Here is a 10,569-nt window from a genome sequence, read left to right on the forward strand (position 1 = left end):
GCTGTATAAATGGGCTAATTTCAGCAAGACAAGAAAAAGGATGTGTAAAGTTGAAATAATTCTTGATCATTGTGGCATTTTGTCCAAAGTGTGTCACATGGGAACTGTTTTTGTTTGTTTTTACCTTTTTCTAAAATGTAATGTACGAATGTGGCAATTGCTGTAAAGTGCAATTATTATACTTATGAGTGTAAATTGTACCAAGAGGAGCATAATAAACTACTGCACCAGTGGTAGAGAGCAGGAAAAGGTGAAGGTGCAATTATTATAAACTTGACAGCCATTCAACAAGTGATCCTATCAAAAACTTGTAAATTGAATACAGCTTGAAGCAATGCAAGTGGCATGCTGTAGGGATGGACCAGCCCCCCCCCCCCCCTCCCCCTGGCATCACATTGGATATGGCCCTGCTGACACGCCCATGGGAGGAGACTCTGGTCGATTTTTGAGGCGCAGTTGAAATACTCACAGTCGTGTCTCTTCTTCCATCCATTAATTTGAGTTCTGCCGCGGAGGGGTCCACAGTGGGAGGACGTGATCGGTGTCTGTGTAGTCAGGACGGAGGAGGGATTCTTCATTCTTTGGCGAGATCGCGCTCATCTTAGAGCTGGACTTTTCAATCTGAAAAAAAAAAAAAAAAAAACCAAACACGCACACTTTGAAGTTTTTCTTTTTCGATTTATTTTTGTTGTTGTGTGTTTCGAACATCTAACGGTAATAAAAAATGGGAGCCCACATGTCCAAAGGAGATGTAGCTGTTGAGGGGAATGTCGCCGCCGACCCTGCTGCCGCCAAAGCCAACGGCCAGGTGAGTCAATTGGAGCAAACCGAGCCAGCTAGCACCGGCGGGGAGTCACATGGCACCCAACGCCCACCACCGGCGTGCTTGGAGCGGCGGTAGCAAGCTGTTGCTCAGCTACGCTCCGCATTACATTCGAAACCTCATAAATCACAATTTAAAAATCAAATAATAATAATAAAATACTTTTAGCATGGTAAATGCAATCGCCACTTGCGAGCATCGACCGTGCCTTTGTTCAGTTAGGCTGCTGGTTCCACGAGGGAAATAAATTGAAATCGATGACAAGAACGTGATGCTAAGTGACACATTATGACTGAATGTGTAGGATATTTGAAGCGCGGTTTTAACTCATGGTTTGGCTTTAATCGTGGGGAACATTTGCTCTCGGGCCAAACAAAAGATGCGCAGTCGAAAGGATGCAAATGCGCTCTGCTTGTAGGCACATTTTGCAGAGTTGCAAACAAAAGCGCGGATATGCGCGCCTGCTCGCTTAGGCACGAGAGATTTTCTGTTTGAGTAAAATGGGGTGAATTCTTGATGAGGCGCTGAAATGTGAAAACTTGGAAACTCTATGTAACCAAGCTGTCGAATTGTGATTATGTATATAACCATAACAGAAATGGGCCCTTTTATAACTGAAAGCTGATGCAATGGGTGAGCTTTAAAGCCAAAAAGGATGATTGCGAGAGCAGTTGTGACGAGGGATTTCCTTTGTTCTTTAACGCTTAACAGCAGACGCGACACTACTGCCCCCGCGCGGCCGATTAGAGTAGTGCAAACTGCTGTACCCGCCCTCCGCCTTTTAAAACCAAGATCAACAGCTTTTCTCAAGTGTAGCCTGGAGTCTTGTCATCTAACATTGCCAAATGAGATACTCCTTCTATTTTACATTTGGAAAAATTGCTATATTAATAATTGATTTACTAACAAGGCCTCTTGTTCTGTAGGAAAACGGCCATGTCAAGACCAACGGGGATGTATCCGCTAAGCCTGATGGGGATGTGGCCGCTGCAGATGGCAATGGCACAGCCGAACCAGCCAAGGATGGAGAGGCCGGTGCCGGGGATGCCATTGAGCCAGCTCCCGCGGTAGACGGCGAGTCCGCCAAGGCAGAGGGTGAGGCCCCCAAGGATGGAAAGAAGAAAAAGAAATTCTCCCTGAAGAACTCCTTCAAGTTCAAGGGCATCTCACTGAAGAAAAGCAAGAAGGGCAGCGAGGAGGCCAAAGAGGAGGCCACCTCCCCCGCCGGCGAGGAGAAGCCCGAGGAGAACGGCCACACTGCCAAGGAAGCCAAAGACGAGACGGCAGCCGCCGAGGCCAAGGAGGGCGAGGCCGCTGCTCCAGAGGGGGAGACAAAGGACGCCGAGGAGGCCGCTCCAGCCACGGAGGCAGCTCCAGCCGAGGAGGCCGCCCCAGCTGCCCCAGCTGCCCCTGCCCCCGCTGAGGAAACGACACCCGCCGCCCCCGAGGGCGACGCCAGTGCGGAGTGATTGCACCCCAGCGACTGAACTAATTTTCCAAGATTAAAGTATATAAATATATATGAGAGACTCATGCCACGTTCTTAAAGTTATACAACAAAACTACAAAAGAAGACAAAGGATATATCACATTTGCTGATTCCACCACCAAGTTCACTTGCCTTTTTTTTTATCAGTTCTTGACAGACGGAATCTCACCGGGCCCTCAAATTGATGAAAGTGTCTCCCCCTTATGGTACACACGGAGTGGCATGTGGAGAAGGTAATGAACTGGATGTGGACAAATCAGGAATATAAAACTGACTTTCCCCCCGACCCAATTAACAGAGAAGCATCTTCAGCGTGGCAGCCCTATAACAATTTTTTTGTCTCATTTTTGGGATCTTAACGATTGCCATCGCTTCAGAGCAGGGCATACCATCTTCTATTCAAAATGACTTATGGATGCAGAAAACCTTTCAAATGATCTTAATTTTTATAACTATACATTCCTACATTTTGCCCGCAAATTTCAAATATTTGTCATGTATTAAAAAAACAATGAGGAGAGGTGGGAGAAGATCGGTGTCTTTGTTAGTGCATTTGGATTTTTTTTCAAATTAAAATCCCCATTTAAACTTCCTGAGTATTTCGGCGTTCACATTTCAGAGTTTATGATGCAGGGGTTGGGATTGTGTACAAAATGTGAGCTTTTTATCTGCAAAACATTTCTCTGTAAATATGTTTTGGCCAATGTTTTTGGTTCTCTTTATTTTGCTATCGTTTGGAGATGTTAATGGTTTTATTGTAACTTTTAATAAGGGTTAAATAAATGTTTGATCCCCTCTTGCTGTGTTCTGCCTTGTTATTTGCACTGACACTTGATTTAGTTGCCACATATGTAGTTATGTTCATTCAAAGTGGTTCAGCTGGCTGGTTTGACAATTTTGACATAATCACATCAAAACATTGCTGTGTCGGAAATTATGGTTAGTAATACCCAGAACATTCTGCAGTTTTTGAATGAGAAGCAAAACTTTATTTACATTTGTTATATTATGTGCAAAATAAATCACGTATCACATTAAAATAATTTTCCCTTCGATGGAATCCCACCAGTGTCTAATGCATTTTTCCAGCCTTCATGCAGGCCAGGAAGGTTTCTCCCAGGATCTTAAGCAGCTCCATCACGGCCATCTTGATGTCATCCACATCTTCCTATTATGTCCCCTTGATGACCCCCTTGAGCTTGGAAAGGTGGTTGGGGGGGGGGGGGGGGGGGGGAATGACAGCCAGGTCGGATGAGTTGGGAGGTTGCTATAGCGCAAGGCAATATTCTCAGGAACTGTCAGATGCTTGCTTAGTGAGGTACCCATGAATTGTCCTGCCAAAATAGTTGTCTAGATATGTTAGGTAATAATCTGCCCCACATGAAAGGGGAAAACTAAATGTTTACTATTGTAGTTTACGTTTGAAATTCTAGATTACCTTTTGTGACGTCGGCCCTGGAACTTTTCTGACATGACACTTAAACGCTACATTCATAAATGTTAGCCATCCAAATCGAAATAAATTTATTGTAATAATAATGTATCCGATTTGTATAGCGCTTTTCTGAACACTCAGACGCTTCAAAATTGAGACATATTCATGCACTCACACATTCACACTGGTTCGGTAAAGTACATATGTAGCCACAGCTGCCCCGGGTAGACTGATGGAATGTACTCACAGCCTCTTCGACCACCACCAGACATTCACACCAGCCGTTCACTAGTGTGAGTGGCACTGGAGGTAATGTGTGTTAAGTGTCTTGTCCAAGTTCGAAACACGTATCTTGGTGAAATACCTTAAGAGAGAAAATTTATATTCACATTTTTACTAATGAAGCTGCATTTAGAGCTTCTCCCACAATTATTTTATACTTATTGGTACACCCGTACGCCTCACAGAGTGGTATTTTCGCTGTAGAGGAAGAAAACAACGTGAAATGTACGCAGCGGAAAACTCATGTGTGTGGCAACGCAAGATGGCCGCCGTCGGCTTCACTTCCTGCATTTACATAGACCTTCTATTTAAAAAACATTCAGACCTAAATTTGGCCAGACGAGGTGGCCGAGTGGTTAAGGCGATGGACTGCTAATCCATTGTGCTCTGCACGCGTGGGTTCGAATCCCATCCTCGTCGGAATGAGCTTTTTATTTGTTCTGTGCAAGATAAACATCGTTTCATTTTTCTCATCAATGAGACAAAAACTAAGGATGCCAATCGACATTATGTTGCATAATTGTTCTATCATATCATCGTACGTGAACGCACCACGCGATGACGCCTGGCTGCAAAGCGCCGTTCGAGAGGCGTGGCTAAATGTGGGATGGCCCTAAACGTTTTATTCCACCCGCACGGATTCTCTAACCTCTAAGTGTCGTGTTTAACGATTTATTTGGCGGCATTAATGATGCGCCGACTTATTATGCGTCGTTTATTGTTTTAACACTTCATTGCACGTCGAAAATGACAGACTGACAGAAATACAAAAACTAACCTCAATCATCCAAGGAGTGCGGCCTCTGCTGCGAACATTCGGTACTGCACTCATCCCAACTCCTTTGTAATGTGGAGGACATCCATAAACCTTGAACCCAATGGCCCAGACACTCAGGACCAAGGTTGACTCCCCTATTTTCAAGGCCCCTGGACACATTGGACGTGCTTCTATGGCTGTACGACCCTTTATTCATATGCAAGTCCGTGTTGCACACCCAGAATTGGCGTCAAAATGGCCGCTTCGACCACTTTAGTTAGCTCAGCCCTGATTGACGGAGGGTTGAACGTAATTTCCCATAGTCCATATAAAGTGTTTAAAAATATAAACGCGAAGTCATATAAAATTCTCGAATTTGGTTAAAACCATTAAAAAAAAAAAAGCTTTTCGAAGAATCCTAGTGAGCGGGGTCAAACATTTAGGCTCACCCCACGTTGAGCCACGCCTCGAACTGCGCTCTGAGTCCATGCTCCTCTGCGGCCCACTTTACGTATTGTTGGGCGTTGTAAACATGGCGATGGAAGCCTGGTACATGGATCACTCCGACGAAGATCAGAGAAAGCCGCACAAGCTCGACCCGAATCGACCCGTTTCGTTAGAAAAGTTAAAACATCTTGGCGTTTTTCACTGGAAGGTAACTGTTAAGCTGCAGTAATGACAGTCATGTGCTCCCAGACTGAGAGTTAGCGAACTTCGAAGGACTTGCACATTTGTGGGATGGTGACAGTTTGACAACTTTTGCAGAACGACTGCAAGATTGAGTACTTTATTGTAGACAGCAAGTTTACCTGCATTATTACCAAATGGAGAGAAACTCACAACTGCATGTTGCCATATAGACTACTCACAAAAAGTTCGGGATGCTGTTTAGTGCTTCCGGTGTGAAATGTCAGGATGACCCTAAAGTGCACTGTTACCTTAACAGGTGAACATATTTTTACGTTCGCCCTGACATTTCACCCGAAAACCTTATAGTTCACAGACAACAGTGACCATATAGGATTCAGAAGCTAAAAGCACAGTATTGTTTTTGTTGCAGCTGAATGCTGACATCTATGAAACAGACCCAGAACTTCAGCGGATCAGGAAAGAGCGAGGCTACTCATACATGGACATCATCACCATTGAGAAGCACACACTGCCAAATTACGAGGAGAAGGTAACTTGAAAGATGAATCCATAAGATTTAACCGTTTGTGTTTGGAAGAAGATATGAGAAATGTACTAATGTTAGAGGTTTTCTTTCACATATAGTTATGGATCCACTTGCCATTTGGAATTTGTGTTTGTGCCACTAGCTACTGTTTGGCTGTTGGATAATGAAACAGCAAAAACTTCTCTTATCAGTTAAAGATGTTCTTTGAGGAACACTTGCACTTGGACGATGAGATTCGCTACATCCTTGATGGCCAGGCCTACTTCGACGTCAGGGACAAAGAGGATCGCTGGATAAGAATTGCCATGAGGAAGGGTGACCTCATTACCCTGCCAGCCGGCATTTACCACCGCTTCACCTTGGACGAGTTGGTAAGTCTGATGGCTCAAATTGATTGAACTTTTTCACTATCTATGGGGGAATGTTTGTGTTGTGTTATAATGGACTGGCGACATGGTAGTGTGTTTATTCAGTTAGACATCACTCGCATTTGCTGCAAGTATAGGCTTCCTGGTGTGACATGCCAACATTGTTTCTGTTTAGATGTATCTGTTCTAATGCTACTATTAGTCAGATTTACACTTCAGAACTAACAAACTGTTGTTGTCTTTACTCTTTATGGTTGATGTACCCGGAGAAAACCCACTCAGGCAACATGTAATTAGAAAGAAAAAAAAATAGAACGTGAAAATATCAGCATTGGTTTCCATGGTTACTGGGACTATGCAATAGAATCATATGATTTCTCTAGCAACGGTATTTCACAGGAACTACTGACAAATTTGTCTGACACGTGCAGCTATGAAGTTTGGTGGTACAGTTAATTCTATTTGATGCTATTGTGTTTTTTTTTGCTCAGTCTTTCTGTGTGGCATAGCTTTAGTATCTGACGTTCCTCGATGTCCTGGAGTGAACCCACAATCAGTAATCCATGTACACTCATTGTATTATTATTATTTTTCTCTCTCCATAGAATTACACTAAGGCCATGAGGTTGTTTGTCGGGGAGCCAGTGTGGAAAGCCTACAACAGGCCAGCGGATGACTATGAGATACGAAATAAATATATGGCTTCTCTGCAGGAACCCTGAAAAAAGTGTATCAATAAAACTGCAGTCAGTTACCATGTCAACCACAAGTTGTGCACGATGTAGCATATCTCATCAGAAACATGTTCATTCAAATGCAGTTACACTGCATATACAGTAAAAGTACAAACCCAGTTCCAAAAAAGTTGGGACACTATACAAATTGTGAATAAAAACTGAATGCAATTATGTGGAAGTGCCAAATTTCAATATTTTATTCAGAAGAGAACATAGAGAACAGGTCAAAATTTTAAACAGAGAACATTTATAATTTTATGGGAAAACTATGTTGATTTTAAATTCCATGGTGTCAACAAATCTAAAAAAAAGTTGTGACAAGGCCATTTTCACCACAGTGAGGCATCCCCTCTTCCTCTTACAACAGTCTGCAAACGTCTGGGGATTGAGGAGACAAGTTTAGAAATAGGAATGCTGTCCCATTCTTGTCTAACCCGCGTCTCTCTAACTGTTCAACTTCTTTGTTGCACCTTCCCCTTTATGATGCGCCAAATGTGCTCTTTAAGTGAAATAAGTGGACTGCAAGCTGGCCATTTCAATACCTGGATCCTTTTCCTACGCAGCCATGATGTTGTAATTGGTGCTGCATGCGGTCTGGCATTATCGCGTTGAGAAATGTAAGATCTTCTCTGAAAGTGATGATGCCTGGATGGGAGCATATGTTGTTCTCCAATCTGAATATACCTTTCTGCATTGATGATGCCTTTCCAGATGTGGAAGGTGCCCATGCCACACGCACTCATGCAACCCTACACCATCACAAATGCAGGCTTATAAACTGAGTGCTGATAACAACTTGGGTTGTCCTTGTCCTCTTTCGTCAGTATGATATAGCGCCCCAGTTTTCCACAAAGAACTTCGAATCGTGAGGTTTCCACTTTGCCACAATCCATTTTAAATAACCCCTGGCCCAGAGAAATGGCTTCTTCTTTCTACTGTAGAGTTTCATCTGGCAACGGCGGCTGGCACGATGGATTTGTTCACCCACAATGTGTTTCTGGAAGTATTGCTGAGCCCTTTCTGTGATTTCCTTTACAGTAAGCATTCCTGTTTGCGGTGCAGTGCCGTTTAAGGGCCCGAAGATCACGGGCATCCAGTATGATTTCTCGGCCTTGACCCTTACACACAGAGATTGTTCCAGATTCTCTGAATCTTTGGATGATGTTATGCACTGTAGATGATGATTACTTCAACCTTTTTGCAATTTTCCGCTTTCTGATATTTCTCCACTATCTTTCTGAGCAAAATTGGAGGAATTGGTGAGTCTCTACCCATTTTCGCTTCTGAGAGACACTGCCACTCCGCGAAGCTCTTTTTATACTCCAATCAAGTTGCCAATGGACCTCATTAGTGGTAACTGGTCTTCCAGCAGTTTTTTTTAATAAATGCAATTGACTTTTCCAGTCTCTTATTGCTACCTGTCCCAACTTTTTTGAGATTTGTTGGCACCATGAAATTTAAAATCAACATATTTGCCCCCTTACATTTTCTCAGTTTAAACTTTTGACCTGTCATCTATGTTCTATTCTGAACAAAATATTGAAATTAGGCACTTCCACATAATTGCATTCAGTTTTTATTCACAATTTGTATAGTGTCCCAACCTTTTTGGATTTGGGTTTGTATGTTACCGTAGTAAAAAAATAAAATAAAATTAAAATTAGAGCATCTTGGCTAAAGCTTTGTGCAAGATAATTGTAACTTGTAAAATGTTAACATTTTAACAATAAAAAACAAAGCAAGAGCCCCCCAATAATAAAATCAATAAGTCATTTTAAATATCATTGAAGCAAGCCACTGTCAGTATGGTATGGATTGCTTGTGGAGTATTCCTATGCACTTTTAGCATTTCTTTTATTAGGTTAAGACAACATTTTTGACAGTTATGATCAACACAACATGTAAACAATATAACTATCAGCAATGTTTTTAAAAATTCAATTATGCAAATCATTTAATCTGAAGAATGACGATTGTTTACTTTGATATCCATCTTCGTATCAATATATATACACACATTTATATATACACATACACATTGTATACACATGTATACGCACACATAGACAATGTATATAAAGTCTACACACCTGCTGTTCAAATGCCAGGATTTTGTTAAATAAAAAAAGGCACCAAGACAATTTAAAAACGACCTTGTGTCACACTTGTTGACATTATTTTTACTTATCCTCTCAAGTTTTTTTTTTTTTTAATCAATTGATTCATACACATTTTATGTCACAATGGTAACAATGGTGTGTGTTGAAATGATCTATGATGGTGTCTTTTTTTCAAATACACAAAAACCTGTCATTTGAAAAGGGGTGTGTCGACTTTCAATATACGCTCTGTATGTATGCACAACACACTTATTTTCAGGGGAAATTGCAATGCAATCGCAGTGGTTTTGCGTATATCGTACAGATTAATAAATCCCAGCAAGAGATTTTTTTTTTCCAAGTAGCATTAGACAGTTAATCCAGTACATTATTTTAAGTGTGTTCTTACAGGGATACGTTTAAAAAGGACCCATGCAGTGCAAGCAAGTTTTAGGCATCGTAAGTCTCAGCATAATGCCCTTGTCAAGTTTCAAATTGTTAACCTGCAGATTTGATAGAATGTAATATTCATATAATGGAATATTTACCAAATGTGTGGCAGTTGTCAGCATCATGGCTGTGGGCTAGCATGATGCTCTGTCTGCTTCTCTTAACACATGGAACCCACCCATATATGCCCATATAAAACTTCAATGGTCAAAAGTCAACATGGTGGAGCTGAAGTGTCTTTGTAATGTCCCGTAGATAATTAAACCAAGAAGAACGTACATATTTTGTGGCGGCTGTGGCTCAGGGTGTAGAGGCGTTCGTTCAGCGACCAGAAGGTCGGCTGTTCGATCCCCGCTCTCCCCAAGTCATGTGTCGTCGTGTCCTTGGGCAAGGCACTTCACACACATTGCCTCCAGTGCTACTCACACTGGTATATGGAAGGTGCGAGCAGCCTGCTCCAGGGCAGCTGTGACTACTTAAGTAGTTTACCGCCACCACAGTGTGAATGCGTGAGTGAATGAATAATGTATCCATTCCATTGGAAAGCGTCTTTGAGTGTCTAGAAAAGCGCTATATAAATTTTATGCATTATTAGGATTATATTTAAATTATATGATTGCCAAATTTTCCAAACAATTTTGATTTGCAGACCAGGTCAGTTCAAAGTGTCATGGGGAGAGAAAAAAACAAAACTCGCTCAGTCAATCAATCATTTATCTTAAAAAAAATTACAAAGTAAAAAAACAACTAGCTTATTTCCTATTTGTCAAAACATTCCTTTTGAATGAAAAAAACCCAAAAACAAAACAAACCTAATGCCTAGTTTTGAGAAACCAATCCAAGCACTGAACAGTTACTTTTTTCTTGTAGCAAGGCCCATTTTGGGAGAAGGATACTTACACAGTAGAACATGTAAAAGAAGAAGAAACACCCCCCCCCCCCCCCCCCATTT

At 41.8% G+C, this 10,569-nt stretch overlaps 2 protein-coding genes and 1 non-coding gene across 3 annotated transcripts; all 3 read left to right on the forward strand.

Moving 5' to 3' along the window:
• Positions 1-466: 466 nt before the first annotated feature.
• On the forward strand, positions 467-3,107 carry marcksl1a (MARCKS-like 1a). Its single transcript, XM_086095501.1, has 2 exons — positions 467-808; positions 1,750-3,107. Exons 1-2 carry the CDS (start codon positions 725-727, stop codon positions 2,290-2,292), a joined length of 627 nt encoding a protein of 208 aa, XP_085951627.1. The 5' UTR covers positions 467-724; the 3' UTR covers positions 2,293-3,107.
• Positions 3,108-4,367: 1,260 nt separating this feature from the next.
• Positions 4,368-4,449, forward strand: trnas-gcu (transfer RNA serine (anticodon GCU)). The gene has a single exon. It is a non-coding gene; the product is annotated as a tRNA-Ser (tRNA).
• Positions 4,450-5,257: 808 nt separating this feature from the next.
• On the forward strand, positions 5,258-7,094 carry adi1 (acireductone dioxygenase 1). The gene is made up of 4 exons (XM_086094093.1): positions 5,258-5,441; positions 5,847-5,966; positions 6,155-6,334; positions 6,937-7,094. The coding sequence occupies exons 1-4, from the start codon at positions 5,274-5,276 to the stop codon at positions 7,051-7,053; spliced, it is 585 nt and encodes a 194-aa protein (XP_085950219.1). The 5' UTR covers positions 5,258-5,273; the 3' UTR covers positions 7,054-7,094.
• Positions 7,095-10,569: the final 3,475 nt, after the last annotated feature.

Source organism: Leptonotus elevatus, chromosome 14 (assembly GCF_054856555.1).
Source record: "Leptonotus elevatus isolate MCC_2025b chromosome 14, RoL_Lele_1.0, whole genome shotgun sequence".
Lineage (NCBI taxonomy): Eukaryota > Metazoa > Chordata > Actinopteri > Syngnathiformes > Syngnathidae > Leptonotus > Leptonotus elevatus.